Below are 24,827 nucleotides of genomic sequence, written 5' to 3' on the forward strand. Positions count from 1 at the left end.
GTATGCAAATGCTGTAACAACTCGACGCTAATAAGCATCTTTTCCCGCAGTCGTTGTCCTTTGGTGTGATGTTGCACATGCCTTTCGGAGGGCTTTGAAAGCTGAAGCCCACCATGTACCCGCCATTCTCGTGTACTACTACTTCTTGACAACACGGCCCGAATGGGGCCCGAGATTTCTCCCACTCGTTGTGTACAAAATTCACTCGCAACTAGTATGATGTGTGTGGGCTAGCGCTACGAACAAGCACCCGCCCCTTATTCACCACCAGCAGCAGCAGCAGCAAGAAGAATGTCCTCTTAAGCATGTTTGTTATCCCTCCGCGCGTGTGTAGCCTTGTTTTGTTTTCGAAACCAACGCTTTTTGTTGCAACTGCGTGCCTGCCCTGCCTGCCTGCCTGCCGCTATGCCATTCTTGGGGCCGAGCTGCTTGATCTTTCGGCTCTGCTTGACTCGGGGGACACTCTGGCCCGCGGCAAGGCAAAAACACTCCCGGAGTTTCGCTGGATGAAGCGGAAAGAACACAGGGGGGTTTTATGTGTTACTTGCCGGCTTGAATTTGTCAGCATCAATAAGGCGCTCGGGAGCGTGCCTGCCCGAGGAGCCGTGACCTCGACGTCGGGCATTATGCTGAAGAGCAGGGACGGCCGCCTGCAGATGCCTGAACCGATTTGAAGCTTGACATGTAGGTTACGACTGACTGTGATCGTAAAGCGTCTTGGCAGCGTTTACATAATAGCTCCAAGAGTGGATCACGAAATCATTCAAGTGTTCAAAGCGGATCTGTGAAACACTGTTGCAAACCTGTTACGAGGTCCATTCGAGAAGAACATCTACCGTGCAGAGCGGTTGCATTTAGTCTGTGAAATGCACACACGTTCCAAGCGTCGGCAAGGATCTTCTCGCATGTATCTCTCAATGTGGTTACGGTGCTAGCAAGCATATAACGATAGGAGAAAAATGTGTTTCGTTAAGACACCAAGCTGGTTGGAATCTCGTTTGTCCGGAATTGGCTTTTTGAAGACCTTCCTATTTCCATCGTGTTTCTGCACATTACGGACCTTTTGTGGCACAAATAATATCCTCAGTAGATCTTACCACCATAGCTAGTGCTTCTAGAACAGGGAGGAGGGATAAAATATGAAACAAAATTGAGCAAATAAACCAACTAGTGAATGAGCGGTGGAAAATGTTTTTAGTTTTGTGTACCACATGACCATGTTCGGAAACCGTGTTCGGTGTGTGTGTGGCTGGAAGTAGTTCCGCAAAAGAGAAGGAGTATTGTGTATGCCTTTTAGCGACCTTTGTACATATTTTCTTGCCTGCACGTGAAGCAATCCGGCAGTGCTGCTGCTGGGTAACGAGCCAGGATATTGGATGAAAAATTTCCATCTTCCAAATCCCCATTTCCCCGCCTCCGCCTGTGTGTATAGTCGTACATTCCGATTCAGCCCATTGCAGGAACTCCAACTGCCGAGGAGAATCTGTTTTGGGTAGGTGAATTTAAACGTAAATATCCATAACGCTCTCCAGTGTAGCAGCTGGAAAAAGCAATAAGATTCGAGAGACAGAGAAAGTCCCAACATTACGTGTACATGTAGTAAGCATGACCCGGAAGATGATTCGTGATGATGCTGGTGAACTTTGCCCTTCCCTACACCGCTGTGTGTCTGAGTTTTGTGTACAATCCTTTTTGGCGTGTGTTTGTGGATGACAGAGTGAAGTTCTCTACACGGTTTTAAGCTACACTGGTGGTGGAATCGGGTGGAATATTCATAGGATGGAAAATGTGAATGTTAAATATGCAACGCTGAGCTCGTCGTTCCATCCTATGTGGGTGTGTGTGTTCCGTTATTTGCTTTCCTCATTGAGTTGCATTCTCCAGTGCTGAGCGGGAACTTTGCCAGGCACTAGATTCCACTCTGTTCTTTGCACATGTGTCCCATGTGTTGGATGCACATTATTTACTGTTTTAAAATTATTCTACACCTTATGTTTAAATTTGGTACTGCAAATAATTCAGGTGTGGGGCTCGTCCTCCATAGTTCGGGCTTAAAGCTTCCACAACAACAACAAGGCTCTTCCCGGCAACTTCCCGGTTAAATTAAATCCCAGTTGAATGGCAAATCTAAACAGAAATAACAAAAGACATGATCCCATCTCAACATTCGGTTGTCTTGATTCGCTTTGTTTGCATAAAGCTTTGTCAGGAAATTGGAAAAATCTGCTCCATCACATCTACGCAGATCAAACACCGTTCACCGATGGCACTGCCAGTGCCAGTGTTGGTGTGTTCGGTTTGGTCCTTCGTACCGGAATGGAGATATCTCAATCGATTTGTACGGGCACATCATCCCGAACGACCGTTTCGACCCCGACGACACCACAATAGATTGTAGAAAAGATCGTTATGTGTGTGTGTGTTTGTGTGCGTTGAAGCCATTCGAGGAATAAAAGTCGATTTGCTAAATCAAAGACGATCCTACGAACGACCAACGACATTACCATATTGAAGAAGTGTCACTATACTTGAGTGCAATAGAGACGCAAATGGCTTCGGCAGGATGTGTTTGGATCAGCAGACCCTACTAACCAGGAGTGTCAGCACAAACGCTAGAACTCATCGACCGCACAAACCAGATAGATCGCTGGGGCGCACTAAAGCAACCCCTTTCCGGTGGCTCGGGTCGGTAATCGGTTTCTTCTGGCGGTAAACATTCCCCGAACTTCTTATGTTGGTAGCAGAGCGAGAATGAAGCCATTGGACAAGAAGGCTCCCGTTGCTCTAAAGCAAACCAAACCGGGGATCCACTTTGATGCGCGTTGTTTACGTGCACAATGTTTACCACCGGTGCCGTGTCTTGGCTGGCTGGCTGGCTGGCTGGCTGGCTGAGTGGAGTTTGAAGCTTTTTTTGTGCTGCTCTGTGCGTTTTCCTTCCCCTGCACAGATTGGTTGTAGATTTAAATGAATCACGGTTCTGCATCTTGCTTCTGCTACAACTACCACCACCACTACGCTTCAACAATAACCGACCGGGGGCCTTTCTTATGCTCGTCTTTTGGTCGGCAAACAATATCGCACACGCCGGCACACCGGCAAACTACCTTCCTTAGCCACACAGAGCTGTGTAAATGCAAAGATTCGTCTCGTTTCACCCTCTGTCGTTCCCTCTGCTGTCAGTCTGCTCGGAAAGAATCACCATTGAACGAGCTGGATTGAAGCACATCTGCATAATTGAGCGCTTTAATTACGGAAGATGTTTTCCTTGAATTAAATTTCATTAGGTATTAGTTGTTCACGCCTTTGCTAATGTTATTATCGTCTTTGTGATTCATTTTGCTCTGTTTTTTCGCTCTCTTTATTTTAATACTTCTTGAGGTTATTTGCCTTCTTTCGTTGTATAGTCTGAATGGAAGAGTGTTTTTTTTTCTCTTTTGCCCATCTTTACCTTCATCTCGATGGGTTCTGAGTACATCGTTGTAGTTCGCAATTTGCAATTTCGCTTCATATTTTCATCACTAATCCGATTAAAGACTTTTCTTTTAAATTATCTTTTTTGTAGCTCTCTTTTCTACAACGAATTCTTACAATGTTTTCTTCTTCTTCTTCTTCTTTGTTCCTGCAGGAATTTCTGCTAGCGATCGATGTAACCTCGAGCGGCACGCCGGAAGAGAAACTAAAATGGGCGTTTAGGATGTACGATGTAGACGGTAACGGCGTAATAGACATTCAAGAAATGACTAAAATAGTGCAGGTAAGTTTCACCTTTAAAAACGCTGCACCAAACAAACAAGAAAAAACCTCCTTTTTTAAAAGGGATCCATTATTATCAACACCAAACGCAAAAGAGAACGGTACACAATCCACCACACCAAGGGTTGTAAAAACTGGACTGTAATTACGTTGAAATATCTAGCAAAAAACACACATAAACCACATTCCCATTAATTGAAGGAAACAAAACAAAAAATAGCACACGCCCTACGTGTAGTTTGTGGTGCATCAATTAAAAATGGTTTACCACCCGGTTGTCCTCTGCCGGTGTGTGTGTGTGTCTGTATAATGGAATGAAAGATGAAAGTGTATGGAGTGAATATCTTACGGTTTAGTCTTTTTTTGTCCATTTCTATTAAAATCAATCCCTGCACGCCGTCGCGATCGATGGCGGTATATCATTATGCAGGAGTAATGTACACGGTCCTCACATACACACGGCTCCCTGGTTGGTACCCGGGTGTTGTCCGGTCGATAGATGAAGGTGCGCGATAGTTGCAGTCAGAAGACACGTTGGCGCCATTCGAGCAACAGTGCGGGTATTGTTGCTTCCCTCTTTCTATCTACCAACCCCGAAGGGTGTTTGTGTGACGCATCTGCACGTAACGGTAGAATGTATTATACACCCAGGTTGAGGGTAGCAGCACGCAGCTGTCGTTGGGAAAGGCTTTAGCTGCTTGAAAATCCGCCATTCATGCCAGCTTGCCTTTTGTTGGCGTATTTCGTGCGCTTCCAGGCGTGTGTACATACGGCAAAAAAGTGGGGTTTTATGTTTAAACCTTCTCCCGCACGTGACCTCTATCATCGGTAGCAGTCCCTTTATCCGTTGCCTCAAGTTCGGCGTTTGTTAAACCATCGCCTTCGAAAAGCAGGGGGATATAAAATGATGGTGGTGGGCACTGTCGGGCTAAAGCTGATTGCAAAATTTATGCGTTTTTCCGACTGCAACTGTAACTCACCGTCGTCACGGCTTCCCAGGTGGGGCATAATAGAGGTGAGCGCAGCTGCTGCTTGGGTGCTTCTAGCGCGGTGCAAGGAAAACGTACGTCGATTGTGTTGGGGTACGTGTGTTTGTGTAGTGGAAAACTTCACCTTAAACAGGATTGTTGGAGTGTTGTACAGCAGAATGCACTTTCACGCATAACATTTGCATGAGCAATGAAGTGGATTGAGTTTTATTATATTGAAGAGTGTTTCTCTCCCACCCCCCCCCCCCCTTAAGTGTGCTGCTGGGGTGGTTTCAATGTGGTGTTGAAAATTCAATTCGATTTGAAGGATGATTACATTTTTCCTCCCCCCAAGGAAAAAGGGTTATTGAACATTTTTTGCATTCAGAATTGTCACCAAAACAGGAAGGAAGTCTTTAATATTCCGTAGAAAATCGAAAAAAAAAAACCCTTTCATCATCTACTGCTCCTATTATGAAGCGGTATAATTTCGATTCTGCATCGCATCGCATTGCACCGCCGAAATTGAAATCGTACAATATTCATTAGTTGATCGTTATGCGCTCCATTCGCCGACAATGAAACCACCAAACGCTTTCCGCACGTTATCGTAGAAAAATCGATGCTTTAGATTGATTTCCGTTCCCGACTTGGATCATATCGCCGCACGACGAGCGAGGCAGCCCACACAAAAATGAACCGCTTTCTCAGACCAAATCAATGCCATAAATGAATGAAATGTCGGTGGCAATGGAGGCAAAGGGCACGGCAAGCATAAGATAACGAAAGCAGGCAAACAAATTTGAATTTCGTCGATTCGCTTCGATTACTTCACTTCACTTGCAATTTCGTATTCGATTCAGAGAACCTTTATGTACTGCTGCCGCCGTCCGGGCACACGGGAATTCGAAAATAAGAGGAATGATAATTTAATTTAAGCAGTCGGCAATGGCAGCAGCATTCACAAATTCACTGTGTGCTTGCAGAGAGAGAGTGAGAGAGAGACTGTAAGCCGTTGGCAAAAGGTCACTGCGAAAAAACGTATTAAAAAGCAGCGTCCCTTTCTTTTTTGCTGATTCCTATGGACCCTCCGCTAATGTAGTTTGACAACCTAGGTTTGAAGCTCTCTGTCGTTTCGTGTAACATTTTTTTTTCTCGTACCACAGTACTACTTTTTCCTTTCGCTCACTTGATGAGATTCATTTGTGGAAGGAAATATTTCAACCGATAAAAATCACCAGCTAAAAGGGAACGAAATTGTATTTCGCAATCCAAAAGTCATCTCCTGCGCAAAGCTTAACTAGATGTGCACTCCGATGGTCGGTTGGTGCTGCAGGATTGTATTTTGTTTCTTTGTTGGACGGAAAATTTATGGTTCACTTGTGGCCGAAAAAAGAGTCACAGTTGAAGGAAGAAAACATGAAAATCATGTCGCTTTCGTGCAAATGCACCTGGGGTCGAAGTTGGGATCGGAGAATAGTCGGTACAAAACCAAAGAATAGCTGATGATGATATCCTGATTCATCTGCCGTGGAGCTTGATTGGGTCAGGAGTGGGAGGAGCGGTGATTCAAGCTCTTTGTAAGGTTGTGAAAAGAATGTAAAATGATGCAATGTTCTTCCATTGCCATCCAGCGTCCACCTTTCGCGGGATGAGGTGAACGAAAACGAAGTCTTTTATCAAGGGCCCTTTTTGTGCAAAAGTCTTCAAGGGGTTTGTCCCTTACCTTCACGATGGTACGAAAGGTAGTAGTGTATCGATTTTTGTCTTTTCTTCCTCCCAATCGATCTTTGAGGCAATGGAACTGTGCTGCGAGAGTGAGTTATGGAATGTTTTTCACGGTGCACCTGTCACTCTCGTTGCTAATTTTCCATTACTTTTGTGGCATTTGCTCGCGTTGGTCATTTCTTCCCCGTGGTACGAACTTGGTACGAATTTTTATCTTCCCTTTTGCCATGCCCCGATAAGTTGATATCAATGAATTATGAATGCATTCCGTTCTGGGTTTCAAATCGGTCAACGGTACACGGCCCCAGGACATGCAATTTTAGTCGTGTTCAGTCTGCTCAGCTAAATCCTCCTTAACAACTTCTTTACAGGGTTTTACCTTCCAAACTCCCCTTCGCTGCCTTCTCTTGCCTGATATGTCCTCTCGCATGAAGATGATATCAAAAGGGGATCGGGAAAACGATGGGCAAGGGAGGACTGCATCTAAATTCTCATTCGCAAAATGGACAGAGCCGTTTCTAGTTACCCCTCAGGCGACCGGTGCTGTAATTGCACCGGCCATGCAAGATAGCATGACAACATGAAGAGGCCGGGGCCGTTCAACCGACCGGTGCCGGGGTTTGCGAAAGCACAAAGGTGGGACGACATTCGGCTACAAGGACTACACGGGAAAGTGTGTGTGAGTGAGAGAGCGAGAGAGACACGCAAAAAAAAACATAAATAAACTGTGAAATGGAAAAATGTCCTTCTGTTGAGTGGGTTTGCAGAAGAGAGGCCCGGGCGAGTGTATGTGTGTGTGGGACGGAGATCCCTTAAAAGCTAATTCCTCAAGCCAATATTGCATCCTGTACGTAGTCCCGCTCGTGCCGCTTCGCTCCGGAGTGCTGTTTTGGGGACGTTTCCGTTCTAACAGCGGCTACTGTTGCTGCTGTCGTGCCATGGCAAAGTCACGATCGGTTTGAACCGTGTAATATGGTTCTTAAAGCCTTTTTTTTGTTTGCTCTGTACGTGCTTACATTGCCATGCTGGCCATGTTGTGTGCCGTAAGCTTTTACTTTCGCTATTTGATCCGAACGGTTGGATTAGGTTGTTGTTTTGGCGTGTAACAGGGGGGAAGGGGGGGCATACGTATGATGCTTCCCCGTGTGTGCTGGACGCTTTTACGGAATGGGTTTTTGGAGCGGCAAGTAATGGTTTTTTACGCAGGAAACCATTTTATTTTGAACCTTTCAGTACCGAAAGAAGGGCACGTTGGCTAAAAGAGTGTTGAAAGCAATGTTTATGTAATACTGCAATATTTAATTATATGAGTGTGTTGCTAGAACTTGATAAAGTATCTAAAAAGCACTACACATTCTGACACATATTGCATTAAACATATCTGATGCTTATGCATTTTGAAGCAGCTTCCCCCAATCCGGTCTCAACTCATCAAAGATAACGCTTCCGCCAAATGCCGTCAAAGACGTAATCCCAAATGCGCATCCATATTTCATAACTCGCAACCGGGATACGTATGTGTCCGTGTGGCTGTGTGTATATGTGGTCTTACATTTCTCGACGGATCACATTTCATCTTGTCATTACTGCACGCGCACGTGAAACGGGGCGCCCCTTTCGTGCGTATCTGTCTGTCTTCACCGAAGCCGCACACATTCCCATCCTTCGCAAACGCTCGTGAATGAATTTATGAACGAACCATTTTAATGGGTTGTAATTTAACCTCAGAACTTATTTGTGGGTTGTTAGAAAATTTACTTCCATGCGGGACACCATCTCCACCACCACCACCAACCATCCCTGCGAACTCCATCAGCAATCAGAATGGTGAACGTTGAAACCCTTTCCCGACCATCGGCGGCATTTCCTTTGCCCCGAATCGATGAAGACGATGAGAATTTATTGCAAAAGCCCTTTTGTAAAGTGTACGGTAGTAGTACTGTACGCGCACATGATGAAGCCCCGCCGTGTGTACGGCTTCGCAACCTCTTTCGCGCCCGCCAGCCCGCAGCCCCGAACATCAGCGCTCGGACCGTGAGTCGTGTAATTAAGATAAACAGCGATCGTAAATCATGGCCCTTGTTTTCGGTGTGTCGGAACTGCTCACAACAAACCACAACAACAACAACAACAAATAAACACACAAAAACACTAATGGCTGGAATGTATTGCCGCGCTACTCGTCGCTTGTACGGAAGTGAAGATCTCGAGGTATACGTCGATGATTCCGGCTGTATGTATGTGTTTTCAATCTTCTCGCGTTTTGTGACGCTGTTACGGGGATATAAAATATGAAGCACCATTTTCATCACGATGTAATATTGTAAATTGTAGCCGCCCGTTGATGGTTGCTTCAAGGTTACGACGGGTAAATAATGCTCATCTGCTATTTTCGTCTGATTGGCGTGTAATGTGACCCGTGAAGTATTAATGGTTTACCTGTACGGTGAAGTTGAAGTACGTTGTAAATTAATTTGTTAAGGATTTTACAGTGGGTACAGAGAAGCAGCCGATAAAAAGAAACTTAAAAAGAAGATACAAAGAGAGACTTTAAGACACTTGAGTTTCACTCTCAAAAATGCTGTCAAACTCTGACTTCAATTCAACATAATTTTTGCTTCTTGAATGCATTAACAAAAGCACATTCATTGTGATGAAAAATACTTCAATAATTCAGCCAAAAAATGGTCCGATCTTACTCATGCAGCACAATGTAGCAACTTTGCACTCCGGATGACTTCATCTAGTAGTACCGCTGCACAAAAAACCCCAATCACTGCACACTCTACAGCGCCGCGAACGCGCGAAAAGACCAACTGTCTTTCAAACTGGCGCCGTTGTCAAGCAGCTCAACCGAGCGGAAGTTATGAAGGTTTTGCGGGAAAGTTTGCCAACCTTTTGCACGCCTACCGAAACCGCCTCTAGGCTCTAGGCTTTGGGAAGGTCGTTCCGCTAACAAATTTAGCGCAGAGGCACACACACACAGATACACCGCGGGGTTGTGCATACCTTCCACTGCAAATTATGAAAGCTATTACAATCGATCAAGTGCAGAGAGCCGCGTGGCACGGCACGGGAGTTTTGCGAAAACGATTGCGCTTTCGAAAGGACAGGGAGCAAGCAAAGCTCTCTTGTGATTGATGATATCGTACTGCCCGACAGAGCAGGTGGTGAAAAGGCGGGAAAAGAAATTTGTTTTTGACGGGCCGAAAATTTTCCAGTTCTACACGGTTCAGCAGCACACTCCGCAGGCCAAAGTTTCACCTGAATGTCATTAGCAGAGCATCGTGGTTGAAGTGGGCCGAAGAAAATTTGAAAACCATTATGTGTGTGTGTGGGGGTGTTTTTGTGTGGCTTTTCTTTCCCTCCCCGACAGTGATGGATTTGTGCACCGAACGCTCTGAAGCAATAGGCTCGATAAACATGATCCCTTCCCTCCCCGTTACCAAAATTTGATACTAATGCATACATTTCTCTGCTTCCCTTTCTTCGCAGGCAATATACGACATGCTGGGCGCGTGCTCATCGAACAAACCGGCCGACTCGGCGGAGGAGCGCGCGAAAAACATCTTCGCCAAGATGGATGAAAATAACGACGGTCAGCTGACGCAGGACGAGTTCCTGAAGGGTTGCCTGCAGGACGAGGAGCTGTCCAAGATGCTCGCACCCTAAGCGGGGGGTGGTGCACCCGGGTCGACGGGCACGAGTTAAACAAAAACACACACAACACTCACTTACACACCTGCCCGCCCGCCCTTCATCATTGCCATATATAAGACACCATACAATCATACTTTTTGCACACATCCTAGCGCAACAAAAAAAAAAAAAGAACATACACACTGAAACACAAGCCAGTAAAATGTGGAACAGAAAAATAATACACACAGAGAAGAAAGGTCAAATTGAAACAGAGTAACGCAGCGATTGCGAAACAGGAAATCAATCGAGAGAAAAGGAGTAAAAAAAAGAGGAGAAAGTAAAAACAAACATTACGAAACCTAGACAGAGAGAGATGAGAAAGGGAAGAAGATAAAGCATAATAGAGCAAGATGACAGTACTATATATAGAGAGATATATTTAGAAGAATAGTAGGAAGCGCAACGATCCATACGCGAACCATCAATACGAAATGATAGACCGTGGGGTGATTCTGCCACCACCACCACCAGTGAGCAGCCTGGTGCAAAACGGGGGGGAGACGACACCTAGCACAGGACACCGCGCTACGTCCTTGATCGCTACAATTAGAAGTTCTATGTGTCTCTGTGTGTTCGCGTGTGTGTGTGTGCGTGCTTAACTGCACTCGTTTAGGGTCGAGTTTTCATTCCGATCGGGCTCGGGCTCCCCCTGTACTTGGGCTGGCTGGTTTGGAGCCAACCGTCTGGGAAGGCGGTTTGACGGTGGAACCCACCAGCACCTCTCAATCGGTGTGTTTTTTGCTTAGCCTCTAGTCTCTTCACTCCCTGTTCACACTATTTCCCGTGTTCATAGCCCTACAATGAGGAGTTGAAGGGAAATGGGAACAAATCGAACAGTTATTCTCGTTCGCAGCAGCAGACGCCCCGTCACACAACAACACAGCGTGTGCCCTCCCCCCTTCGCTGTGTGTGCACGGAGCGGGTGAAGCGGGGCAAGGTGGTCGATGAAAATTTAATATGAAAATGGAAAGCCCGCCCGCCTCCACAGAGACACGCAGAGGCAGCTCGATCGAGAAAGAGATAGAGAGAGTGAGTTTTTGGGCCCCGCGAAAGGAACAGAGACAACCTTTAGGGAATTTATGCGTGCGCGCGCTAACCACATTTAGCTGTAATAGTACTCACGTCCTGCCAAGCGTCCAAAGTAAGAAGAAAAAGAAGATGAAGAAGAAGGAAAGAAAGAGAAACCTCTACCATTTTGCTGATGTTGATGCTACGATGTAATGATATATTGATGAGAATTTGATACAAAAAAGAGTAGTGTGGGAGCGTTGTGTGTGTGTGTGTGTGGTGCTATGTGGGTGTGTGCTCTGCTGTGTCAGATTACATCCACACACTCACTCACACACACATGCACGCTTGCACACGGGCGCTCTTTAAAGCGTGCGAGTCAATCGAAGGGTATGTAATGCCCCTGTCTACAAGAGCTAAGATCTAATCTAAGGATAAATGTGTCGGGCTGTAAAATGGAGTTCAGGAACGTTGTTTCACAACGCCGGTAAAGCCCGGATTTCCCGGAGCAGTAGCAAGGCAAAGAAAACGGGACAAGCAATTGGGCCACTTTATGTTGTTTTTTTGGTTCGTGCTTTTCTCTTAAATGCAAACAGGAAACACGGGAGAAGACAGTGGTGTGGGAGTGTTAAGAATAGATGTATACATGCGCATCCAGCGTTGTATGCGTGTGGCGTGCGTGTTAGTGCGCTTAAAACGCTTCTCCGCTAGTCACCAATATTGGAATGGATCAATCGATGTGCATCTGTTGCTTTGGGGGGAGGTTTAAATGGAGTTTAAGACAAGCCAAGGAAAAGAAATTACCTCACGCACACACAGCCACAGAGAAAGCACACGACCAGCACTGTTCCGTATCTTGTCCACTAACGCACGGAAGAAGATTTATCACAGCGAACTGTGACGATAATGACCGATAGACGTAAATGAGTAAATGAACGAAGAATCACATCCACAGCATCATTCGCTCCATAATCGGACGGGCGTTAATGGGCGGCTGGCATTAGTGGGTGGACGCCAATTTAAGGCGCTTACAAATACACATACACACTGTACTGTGAAAGCCATCACTAGCTGGTGAGAATAAATGAGCCCCAACGCGTGCGTGCGTGTGTGTGTATGTTTGTGTGTCGGGGTGAAGCCATAAAACCACAAGGATACGGACTGACGCCGGTTGGGTCGATGAAGAGGCTCGGAAGGCAGTCGGGGTTGGTGGAAAAGTGGCCCCAAAATCATGGTAGGGACGGCGACAATGGGTTTGCCCGCGCGGGTGAGGCTGCCAATATTTCTTTGCACAAACATCTTCATCTTTTCGGGGCGGTGCAAGTTTATGTGTTTATTTGTGTGGCTGTCAGTTGTGCGTGTGCGTCTGTGCGTCTGTATGAATAGGATCGTTTCTTCTCGAAATGAGTAGACCTCATTATCAAGCAAAAGAATTCCATCCATGGCAGTGGCGTACTTCTTTTTTACTATTTTCTTTTCTGTTCTCCTTATTCGTATCTCGCATTTGGTACGGTTTCTTTAATGTCTTGTGGGGTCTTCATATAAATAAGTGCGATGGTGTTTTTTTTGTTTTGTTTTTCTTGCTTTCGATCCTCGTTATTTTCTCCTTCTCTTAGCAAACGATGGAACTTTAGCAATGAACGCGAGACTTCATTCATATTTATATGTGTACGCTTATTTGAACGTCTATGCGAGCGAGGAGTATGAGTTGGCATGTATGTAAAGGACTTGTTTTGTTCCCTTTCCTTCAACCCTGAGTTGGCTTTCATGCCGAATTCGTTACACTTTTTCGGGCCATTCGTAGCTCTTCTTGCTTTCTTACCATTACAATGCCATTTCTGAGAACTCACGGGACAGAAATGTCATTTCCGAATGGTTCTTATTTTCAGAATGCATGACTACATGTCTGTTATTTTATATTATTTCTTCATAATTTAACGGTTTTGTTACACTTTTATTCAATTAGCTTGTCATCTTTTGATGGACGATCGTATGTAGCATCAAAGATCAGGGGGATGTCACCTTTACGAGAGCATTTATCCAGTTGAGCAAACTCGAAACGGACTGCTACACCAATACAGCCCACTATACTGTACTGAGGGAGGGGTGAAACGAAAAACATTTCCATAATTCCCGCAGTACTGAGCCGGTAAGAAAATAAAAACATCATCAGAATCAATCGTGCGACACAAATGCGCAATGAAGCGTTTCGAAATAAATCTTGCGCGTGGTTCTCCAGTGGCAGCATCTTACGCGCCGCTTGCCGGGGTACTACTGTCACGGTGCATTATTGTCATGAATCTGCCAGATCGGCAAAAAAACGCGCCGAGGGGACGACGGATACCGTCGTGATTGTTTGTCCAGCCGAATGGCAGCGTGTGGCAGCGAATTGGTGGTCACGTTTTTCGGCGAATTCGGGGACGATTTTTCGGTCGAAATGATGATGTGCTCTTTACCATTGGCTGTAAATATTGATCGACATTGTTACAAGCGTTGGATTGGTGTTGTTGCTCTCTAATATTGATTTTTTCAATTGCTCCACACTCAGGTACGCGGTTGGTATATGTGGTATATATTATGGTATTTGCGGTAATTGGATTAGGTTAGGCAATCAAATGATTGTTTTTTGTTTTTTTGCTCTCCATTGATGTGCGTTTTTTGTTTTGCCCATTATTATTTCGCTTGATAATGGCAACGATTTGGCGGATGCAGAACCCTCCCATCCCGGCACGGCACTAATGTTCTTCATTCTTCGATATTTGTAACGACCACGCTGGACGATTTGTTGTACATAATTGTTAACGCAAACTTCTAGTCAAGTTGTTTCCTTATTATTGTTTGCAAACTTTACGTTCAACAAACACGGTCCACAATCGATTGAAATGAATGCGATGAAAGCAATCGTTAGCGCTGAAGAAATGTCGACCGTGTGTATGTGTCCGACCTATTGTTTTGTGGAATGAAGCTGAAATGAAACGGATCGTTCATGGCAAAACTGCAATCGAACTTACGGTTCGTGCGCAAGAAGACAGGCCAGCTTGAGAAGGGAAACATTTAACATTGTAGTAACATAAAATGGTAATCATAAAACAGCAAACTGCACCGAGCGATGAGATAGACGCAAACATTGAAACTAAGAGCACTACTGTTGATATATTTCTATTACGCAGAACCAGAACTCCCCCCTCCCCCCAAACCACACACACACATCTCCCCATATCCCCGCGCTCCAACATAGAGTATGTTGCCCTCAACTAGTTATTGCGGGTGAAAATATAGGCGCAAAATACGTCAAAATGCTAAAACGAAACATGTTTAAATGGATAAGAGAATGGAACAAAGAAACAAAAGAAAAGAACATTAAAATCTAAACTCTACATATGCACTCACGTACGAACGCAACAAAGAAACAAACAAAGAAACAAACAAAAAATACTAGATGTCAAATTCGAGAGCAAACTCATACTAATAAATACAACAAACGAAGAAAAAAGAAACACACACACACACATAAAGAAGAGAAAATAATCATTCTTGCACAAGTTTAACTGGTGTCTACTAGCACAAACATAATAAGCGTGTGGCAGCAATCGCAAACTGCAACCATTCCTCACATGTTCGCATACATTTGCGAACATGCTGAACATACCATTTAACAAAAGGAAAAACATCTCCCCATTCACCCCGTTAAGGATAGGTTTGGAACAGCAGGGCAACGTCATTCGCGGCAGCAACACGCGATTGTTCAGGGGGAGAAGAACACAAACAAACAATTGGGTGACCAAGTCGCGAAATTATGCAAACAAATTAATCGAAGCACAGACACACATAAACAAAACAAAAAGGAAAAAAATAACAACCACACACTCTTCACTACTCTAAATGTGTAAAAGCTCCCCGAGATTCGAGATTGTACTGTGTGAAACTTTGGAACGATGTAGGAAAAGGGGAAAGCAAAAGAAGAAAACGTGCGTTTTCGGTAGTGCTCCAATGCTAATGGTGTGGCTAAACAAAGATTATTGTGCACACGTATAACTATATTTAAACGCTATCTTGTAAAACTGAAATCCCGCTGAACTCTCCTAAACAGAACAACCAAAACGAAGACGAAGAAAAAAAAACAAGAAAAAAAGAAATAAGACAACTCAAATTGCATCTCCCCCACTTGTCTGTGTCCACCTGATTCATGTTTAAGAGCGTATGTCCAAGCAAGCCGTGCGCGTGCGGCTCGAAGAGAAAAAGAAGCGGCGTTAGTAGGCGGTTTAAAGGGCTACAAAATTAAGTCATAATAGCGAGCATGTGTGATGTTGATGGGATGTTTTTTCCGTTTTTTTTTTCGATATTTAAATAATAATAATTATAATAATAATATAAAACAGAGCATTACTGGAGACAGGTACACAGCAAGAACAGCAACAACAAAAACAACAACAACAACAACAAAAACGAAACAAAACTTCAAGCATATTTGTAAACAAAGCAAAAGAAGAAACACAAAACAAGAAGAAAAAGAAGAAGGTAACATACAATTAAGCAGACAAGCTTAAAATGGTAAGGAAAATCTTTCCTAAAAAGAAATATGCGCTTTCGCTAGTTTTTTACATTTTTCTACTGGCTGTGTTCGGTTTTGTTTTTCTCTTTGTAAACTTGTAAACTCATAAACTCTGCCACAAACCAAAACCAAACCAAAAGAAGAAGAAAAAACACAATCGAGGGACAACAACACACAGACACTTCGACACACAATCAAACACAAAACACGCCTACACACTCGCATACACGCATACACTTCCCTGATGGAATGGTGAAGGGGATCAGGCCGTTTGTGGAGACGAAAACCATTCCTTAGCGATGCTCTCCGGATCTTGTCGTTACTGTCGTCGCCTGTATGAACATCCCTTTTTCCGAATAAAAGCCTGTTTTCAATCGTTTTCGAAATAAAATACATGTTTTAACTATAAAAAAGTACACTTGAAACAGTAGTTGCCGGGATAATTTATACTCCAATTGGTACCCTCGTTTAGATAAAGTAATGAAAGTATGATTATCTGCTGTGCGGATTGCATACTTTTGGGGGAGAAGTTTTCTCCATCAACTCCCAACGGTATGCAATCCGCACGACGGAATTAGCTTATTATGAGCTTGTTTGCTTTTAGCAACTCGGCGTTAACTCGACCGGGGGGACAACCCTCCTTTACAAATAGAGACACACAATGTGGCTACATTGCAAGTAAAAGTTTGTTTTACCGTACATTGGGAGGCATAAAACTTTACGCAAAGAGTCATTATTCTACCCCATTCGCATAAAATGCACGATGAAAAGTGTCCATCGTTGGGGAGCTAATTTTATCGCGAGTGCTTCCTCACCCGCTTCATCATCGTCATCCCTCGCGGATGTAAACACTGTGAGCTAGTTCAAGTAAAAATGGCGCCTCTTTGCGACAGAAAAAAAGCACACAGACACACAAGTGGCACTCTATTTCCCTTTAGATTTGTGCGGATGCATTAGCAATTGATTGGGTTTGTGTCCTGCCGCGGCGGTGTGTCCTACAGCTGCTGCTGCACCAGTGTCCGTGGTTATTAGTGGAAATTGAATTTCTGCTGCACAAAGCCACACACAGCACCGGCACCCTAACTTCATCAGTATCGGTGTTGTGGGTGGGGTTGTTCGAGCCATAAACTACTCCAGCTGTATAAACTGTCAAGGAAGTGGGTTAGAAGGGAAGCTTTTTTACTTCTCAGAAGCGCTCCCCCAACGCTGCAAGTAGCTCATCGCAATACCTTAGGGGAAATGCTGTAAAGATTCAATTAACCCACCCAATCATCTCTTCTAGCTTGGTGCGCGAGAGGAGAGATGGAAAGCAGAAGGGTAGGAAAAACAAAGACTCGTAGCACTCGACGGTAACTACCACGGTGACTGAGAAATGAGACTCGTGATGCAGAGTGCACAACAATGTTGATGAGCGGATGCGACATCCGATCCATCAGCGGCGGTCACTGTATGTCGTCGGGGCTTCGAAGCCTCGAGCGACGTTTCCTTCTTCACCGACATTTTGTACGCCGCTGGTTGAGTGATAAGAGGATGCTGATTAAACGCAAGAAATGGCCAAGACCTCGATGGCTCAATCAAGTACATTGTTGCAATCGCTGTTACGCTTGAGGAATTTGCTGTGCGAGAAATTTGCTCAACTGTTACTCAATTTACTTTTGTTTTAATCAACTCTTTATTGCAATTTTTTGGATTTTCATCACTCGTTCTAACCTTTTTCGATCAGCTCGGAAGCGTTAGCCTTAGTTCGTAAAAATGGTAAGCTACGAAACGAACGCAGATTAAACGGAAAACGGTCAATTACTGGTGCCCTAAGTGGGTGGATTGGGCATTTGTTCTGACACTCGTAACATCGACTCAAAAGGAAAAGGAACGAAAAAGGAAAGAAAAGCGCCAAAAATAAATTAGGCAAAAAAAGGACGTAAACCCAAACGTCTATCACGGCTGAAGTGTTGAGCCATGCTCACATTGACACAGACACACAACCAACACGGCGCTGCGTGTGAATATCGAACCGAACGCATCGTGGTCGTAATGAACGGAACAAGCGGAAATCCGCGGAAAATTCACTCCACAATCAGGGTTTGAATGGGGCAACCAAAAAAAAAAAAAAAGAAGCGTGCCTGGATATAAGGAAAATCATTAATAACCGGAGTAATAACAGCAAAGTACCAATCAAGCTTTTCTTATATCAATTTTCTTCTCTTCTTTTCTTCCCCATCACATGATGGCTATGGTTTGAACCGGCTCCGTCTTGTGGGTTTCGTCTTGTGCGCTTGGTAAAACATCACACCTACCACACAGGCAACGGAACGAAACATCGTCGTTGGAAAGGCACAGAACGCTTGCTCTGAGTCACTCTGTCCGTCCTTGTGACGTTGGCGTTGGCTTCACAGCTTCCTCGTAATCTAATCCCGAGCCGACAACGATCCCGAGAAACGGAGGAGCTGTCGAAAAACGGACAGCTGGACAACGGCCGGATGAGATAAATCGTTGCTATTCTTTTCTAATTAAGAAATTGAAAAGTGTGTAGTACGCAGGGTGTGTCCCTCCCCGACGTCGACTTCCGAACACAAACAACAGCCGGCAAGGCAGAGAAGGACCGGTGGGTCGCGTACATACAGCCGCAACACATAAACCTCATTAAAAGACAGCAAACACTGCGGGGAGCAGCACAACGTTGCCCTACACACGCACACAACGAAGGTAGAGCGCGAATCGAGGGGCGCGCAATCACTAGAGGGCGCCGCTGCTTTGATAATTTCTATTTGCACTGAAAAGCCACCGAACCTAAACCACGCCGGCCACTTGGCTGGTGTTTGTGAGGGGTTGTTTTTTTGTTTTGATTTTTTGGAGAAAAATAGCCACCATTCCATCCGCACGAGACGGAATGGAGTGGATGGGTGCAGCAAACACAAGTGGGGCGGCAGCGTAGAGTAACGCAAGTTAAGATAAATTTCTTTTCCTTCTCGTTTGCAGTAGTGTGAAGTAAGCAGCAGCGGCACTCGTCGTTCGTTCATCCCGGAACGCGCGTAACAAACGGAAAAGGCAGCTCGTCACAAGCTCCGAGCCATCACCAGCCAACCAGCCCTCTCTGGAGTCTCTAGAGAGTGTTCAACACACCGAGAAGCACTCCCCTATCCCTCCCCCTCCACCAGTCTTCAAACACACAAAAACACAGCCAGAATGGGCAAGCAAAACAGCAAACTGAAGCCGGAGGTGCTGGAGGACCTGAAGCAGAACACAGAATTCTCAGGTTGGTGTATGGGGAAAGCTGGGGGGATGATGGGGGCGTATAGTTTACGGTGGGTTTTTTCTCTTCGCGTACACTTTTCGCATTCTGTTTCTGTGCGGATCTCTTCAGTCCCGTGGCAATGTGATCCTCATTCCGGGACGCAACGCGGGGGGCAAGCAAGGTGTGGACGTTATCATTCCCGGATATTATTATTCATTACAGATCCCAGAAGCATTTTTCGTAGGCTCGTTCATCGTTCTTAAGCCGCACGGGCGTTCCCCTGGAATGAATGAAAAGACACACAGACAGCCGTCCCGGGTGCGTTAGGGAGCAAAAAACCTGAACGAAAAATAATGCGTCATAAAGAGCAGCATTAATTGACAAACACGCTGCTGCTGCTGCGACAAATACACACGCACGCACACAAAAGCGCCCTCTAAAATGAAACCCAACTGGTACGGGTGCGGCCGCCACATCTCATCTCACGGAATGACCATCTCACTCGCCTCAGTAATGGAGGTGTAATGTTTTTTTTTTTGTAGTTGCTTTATTTCGTGGCATAACTTAATTATTGGTACTCTCGGTTCGCAACAAGCGCACCCGGCGAAACCTCGATTCTGCGTGGCAAAATATTAAATTACCCGACCCGACGCGTGAGCCATACGGGCGACCAACTTGATCATATCATTATCCACACACAATATGTTTATTAATTGAATGTTTCGAGACGACGGCTCGTTGCGTTGTGCGGCTCGTGTGAGGCGTTGTGATAAGCTCATTACGATGGCATGTCGAGTTGATGGACTACGCAATTCAATTAAAATTGTGTTTTTTTGGCTTAAACTTTGAAGATCGATGGGATCGATAGTGTTTAAAGCATTTTTATCACAGACAGAATTGAGCGATGGCAATGGAATTTTGCGTCAGAAAGTGCGGAATTGAAACTGTAACAGATTGCATACATTTAGGCGCTTGAAGTAAGAATGCTGTAAAATCATGTTTTATATCAAATTAATCAAAAGAGACACAAGTGAACATGTTTGCTTTGCTAGCTATCAGTATTATGAGGCATTTTAGCACTGAATAAATCGAAAAATAACTTTTCTTATCCTAAAATACGACTTTTTCCGTCTTATAAGGTTGTACTAAAACTGTTCTAATAATCTGTTCTGTTAGATTAGATCACGTTGAGTCGCTCCATTATGAAACTACTTTTTCCAAATCAGAATGTTAGATTTGATGCACAATCAACCTTTTAAATCATCATAAAACATTCGGCTCGATGTTTATGGCAGACTGACAGGATTTTTTTTTGTTTTGGTAAACGCACACACAACTTTAAAACGTCGGCAAGCCGGACCGAAACCGGAAAGGTAATGGGAATGGGGTACCGATAAAAATCTGCCAACGCACACGAACCCGGGACGGATGCTCGCATCGAACCGTATCGCCAATGGCAGAAACGTGGCTCAACGGCTCAACAGGAAATACATTTCCGTTTGGTGTGTTCGTGCGCGCCTCACCACCAGCAGCCAGCAGTAGCTCGCACGAGCATACATTTCGATCCGGTTTCGTATCGCTGTCAGTTGGCCGCCGGAGTCGCATCCCTGACAGAGTCCGCCGACTGTCCGTCGCAGCGACATCTTCTTCAATCAAATAAACCCCGGTTTCCGGGGCTCGGGTTGGCGGTGTCCGCGGGTGATATGCGAACTTTAGCTTCTTTATACCTATGATACAATAAACCTGCATCCTGTCACGGTGTCGACCTTCGACAGACGGATAAAAGCTTCGCAGTCGTGTGGCACGCGCACGTGCACACACACACACGCGCGGGCGCGCTCGCGCATTCACGCCCACAGAAGGTGGACACCCGTTGGTGGTGGGATTTGTTATACTGTTCCTCGGGTCAATAAAACGAAACCGTTCCAAACCGCGGGTAGAGAAGGACACACACACACACACACACACACACACACACACATACAGAGACAGAGAGACGTGCCTCAATCATCAATCACAACCAGCCAGGGTTTTGGAAGGAAAGGCAGAAAGCTTTCACCGGCTCCGTGGTGTCCGTTTTCCCGTCGTTCCGTCCTCACTAATCGCTAACACACATACACCGTTTTGCGTTCTTCCGCGTGAATTTGTGCCATACGTTTTTCAACATACGGCTCATTAAATCGAACGCTTTGGGGCCCATAAAAGTCCACCGACCGCCCGACCGACACACACACACAAATGGACCACCCTGGTGGACGACGTCTTAAACCTTCGTGTCACCGTCGGTGATTCATGAAACCCATTCTTAGCCATTTATTACGATTTCTTCTTCCGGTCGCGCAGCTTTTACGATACGGTGATGAGTGATGCTTGCCTCGTTTTGCTGTCCCCGGACCCGTGGGAGCCCCATGGAGTGAAACGCGAAACGTCTTAGAATCACGTCCGCGTTCCATTACACCACAAAGAAGGCGCGCACACCATCAATTTCACGTTATGATGGAATCGAGCAATCGGCGGGAGGGGAGAGCCGATCTGAAAGTGATGAGCTAAATGATAATAGTGTGCAATAACTGGGCCATCACTGCGGGAAGGAGAGCCGATTAATGATTCCGCTGAATCATGGCCGCGAATCATGAACTTCGGTTCGGTTTTTTGTTGGTGTGTTTGTTATTAATCAATTGATGCGTGAATAGTATCGAGCTCGAGCTTCGGCACTCATATTGATTTCAGCTCACCAAAATATTGGCCAAAATCAATAGCCATCACCAATGTCGCCGTCGAGTTTGGATAATTTATCTATCAATCACATTTATTGCATTGGCTTTGTTGTTATTGTTGTGATGGATGAATTGGTTGCTTGTTATGTCGCTGCGGAGTATCACTTACTTGATGGATACCCGCGCGAACGTACTTCGCAAGCCCGCAAACGTTAGACTAATCAAAGGGTAGTTAAAACAAGCGGATGAAAAGGTGATACTTTACGATCGTAATTATCTCCTCTCTTAATAAGTGGGAGAAAACAACGGAACAACGCAGAAATCAGCCCATTTTTTCCATATCGTCTTCACAAATCCATTTCCTGCTCATACTTTATTGAAGTAATTCCGCACTTCCCTCCGTGCAGGAAGTTACTTTTGTGCCGTTGAGTCCCGTTTTATCTTCCCACCGATTTATTCACTCCAGAGAGACTGAGAGGGAGATCAAACCCGACCCTTAAACCGGTTGGGACCCTTTTCGTACATTGTGCCGCACACAGAAACCTTTTCCAGAAGTGTAATGTATTTTTTGTTGTTGTGTACAAAGTCTCACAAAAGCAGCTCTTGCTTGCCTTAAAAACCTCACCCTTAAGAACGAAGCTAGAATTAACCTTCTTGAGTGGCTTGGTGGAGCCCAAATTAATGAAACGGATACCGATACAGAGGGAGGAAGTGGTGGGTCCTTGGCAGCTTCTTTCGATCGTTCCTTTCCTTTCCTCCCTGGGCGTGGTGCCATTGCACCAACGGAGAGGCTCGGGTATCTATTTTGGAGCAAAAATTCGTTTTACGAAAGGGATAAATCACGCCCTGCTATCAATTTTTCTTCGTCTTTCGTGCAGGTTTCATCCATAGAGAGAGTGTGGTATAAAGCCCATGCCCCTTGGGTGGGTGTATGTGTAGGCTGTTTTCCTCCGCCATGCTCTTGACACGGTGCAATAAGCGGGTGTCCGTTTTACTCTCAAACGGTGGTTCATTGCTAATTTGCCACTTGCTCCTGGCGTGTGCAATTTCCCACTAATGGAAGAGGAGAAAAGAAAAGGTTTCCGGGAGGAAGAGGCTCAGAAAGTGTAAGTGGAACCATGGCACAAGAAATGGCATGTTGATGCCTCGTTTCATTCCGTAATTTGGTACGAACATGTGCTCTCCGGTGTGCGGATTGCGGTACAATGCTTTTCAGGTCGGTCGGGTCGGCTCGGGTGTGTGTTGCGGTCGGGAACAACGGGAATGGACGGAAAGTAACTGGTAACACTGTACTGCTGTGTAATGTGTGTTGCTGGGGAGGGAGTTTAAGCTGTCGAGCTGCTGTTGGTGGCGGTCCTTCGGGAAGGCAAAACCCATCACGGAGTGGATCGTCGTGATTGGTCGAAAACATAAAGTGGCAGACGCTTCCGGGGGAGCAATCAGCAAAACAAAAACCGTGTGTGATAAGGCATTCGTGTGCAGAATCGTGCAGCTCGGGGTCGGTGAAGTAAATTGTGAAGCAATAGCGATTGCAATGGACTTTTTTTTGGTGTTTGGTGGGTCGAGCTGATGGTACGGTGCGTGATGTGATTTATCATAAAAAGATGGATCTTGGCACGTTTCTTCGTGTTGCTTGATTTTTTTTTACAATGATAAATGTGATAGAAACGTTTAAAATGCAGTGAACTTTGCTTGATTTATGGTTATTTCTATTTGCTTGCAGCAGTCTTAAATATTAAAGAGTTGCTGTAAATATTCAGCTGTATTCACTAGCGCTCCCTTCACGAAGATGAACCATTGCAGAGGTCATTTTCCCATGAAATAAGTCAATAATTTCGCAGGCCATATAGAAGCCGTTCTGCCCAAAAACAAAAAAATAAAACCTCGCTCGGCCCCACGAGTGGTGGGCAGGCTTTCAACTTGCACACAGACCAGTCAATAACATATTTATTTCCATTTCCAGTCGCGCTCGATTCGATTACTCTCGGCTAAGCGCGCCGGTCGAAACGGTCGATCGCACCGAGAATGGTTGGCCTGCGCCGCAGCACAAAACACAGGCACACAGACAGGCCTGAGAAGCTTTTCCAAAGAATTGTCTTGAGCCTGCGGGGAGAGCCACTGCCCTGCCCGGGGCTAGTGTTTTCCTTCGCTGCTGCTTCCGATTCGATATTTTAGCGCAAAAGAGCGAACGAGAGAGTAGTATATTATATGTTTCCACACTTCTTGGGAACCTTACAAAAAAAAACCTGGAGCATCTCTGTACCATTTTGGACCCTTCAGGAGGAGGGTGAGAGTTTTGGTGGTTCTTTGTGGGCCGCTACCGGTACCGGTGCGCGCCCCGTTTTGGTGAATGCGGATAAATAAATAATCGAATTCGAAACAATAAATTTCCTGCACTGGAACGATTTCCCAAACGTCTTAATACGATATTATTGTACCTATTCTTCATTCTTCTCTACTCGACCAAACACACACACACACACACACACACACACACACACACACACACACACACACACACACACACACACACACACACACACACACACACACACACACACACACACACACACACACCCGACCATTTCTACCTTTGAAACAGTGAAGATTCTGTATGTTGGATGGGCCTTCCCCGACTGTCTTTTGGCTCCACTTTTTTCCCCCCCGTCGAGGAGAGCGGTAATCGTTATTCGATTTCTTGATATGTGTGTTTCCTTCCAGCAGGAAAAACAAACTCTAGCAGCGCTTGAAATCATATTTAAATTTACGTCAGCATGTCGACTTTAGACCGCTTCCCCTTTCTTCCGCTCGAGACGCACACCACGCATCGGTCGATTGACGTAATCGTGTCCTGAAATGGGGGGGGGGGCATGCATGTCGGTGGCCATTTTATTTTGTCGTTTAGCTTATTTGTTTCCACAGGGTGTGATAGTTGTTTTTTCTTCTTTTATTTGTCTGCCTTTCTCATACGAGGTTTTGTTCTCTTTCTCCCTCTCTCTCTCTTTCACCCACAGATGCTGAGATACAGGAATGGTACAAAGGCTTCCTGAAAGACTGCCCGAGCGGTCATCTGTCGGTGGAGGAGTTTAAGAAAATTTATGGCAACTTCTTCCCCTACGGCGACGCCAGCAAGGTAAGTGGAATGTTATAATATTCCCTATGGATCC

General features: G+C 45.3%; 2 protein-coding genes across 13 annotated transcripts in view; both read left to right on the plus strand.

The window, feature by feature from the left end:
* The window catches only part of LOC120893497 (neuronal calcium sensor 2), an 86,053-nt gene extending 69,951 nt beyond the window's left edge, over positions 1-16,102 (plus strand). For 5 of the 6 annotated variants that reach the window (XM_040295426.1, XM_040295423.1, XM_040295425.1 and 2 more), the window contains 2 exons: positions 3,626-3,754; positions 9,945-10,121. In XM_040295426.1, the coding sequence (XP_040151360.1) occupies positions 3,626-3,754; positions 9,945-10,121 (306 nt within the window). Of the gene's footprint in view, positions 1-3,625; positions 3,755-9,944 lie in introns of all 6 variants that reach the window. The other variant, XM_040295422.1, reaches the window with a different exon arrangement.
* Positions 1-24,827, plus strand: part of LOC120893498 (neurocalcin homolog) — a 115,118-nt gene that overhangs the window by 80,231 nt on the left and 10,060 nt on the right. For 5 of the 7 annotated variants that reach the window (XM_040295430.1, XM_040295429.1, XM_040295428.1 and 2 more), the window contains exons 3-5: positions 18,013-18,414; positions 18,688-18,964; positions 24,675-24,793. In XM_040295430.1, the coding sequence (XP_040151364.1) occupies positions 18,895-18,964; positions 24,675-24,793 (189 nt within the window). In that variant the 5' untranslated portion in view covers positions 18,013-18,414; positions 18,688-18,894. The remainder of the gene's footprint in view (positions 1-18,012; positions 18,415-18,687; positions 18,965-24,674; positions 24,794-24,827) is intronic. The other 2 variants (XM_040295433.1, XM_040295434.1) reach the window with 2 other exon arrangements.

The sequence above is a fragment of the Anopheles arabiensis genome, chromosome 2 (assembly GCF_016920715.1).
Source record: "Anopheles arabiensis isolate DONGOLA chromosome 2, AaraD3, whole genome shotgun sequence".
Taxonomy (NCBI): Eukaryota; Metazoa; Arthropoda; class Insecta; order Diptera; family Culicidae; genus Anopheles; species Anopheles arabiensis.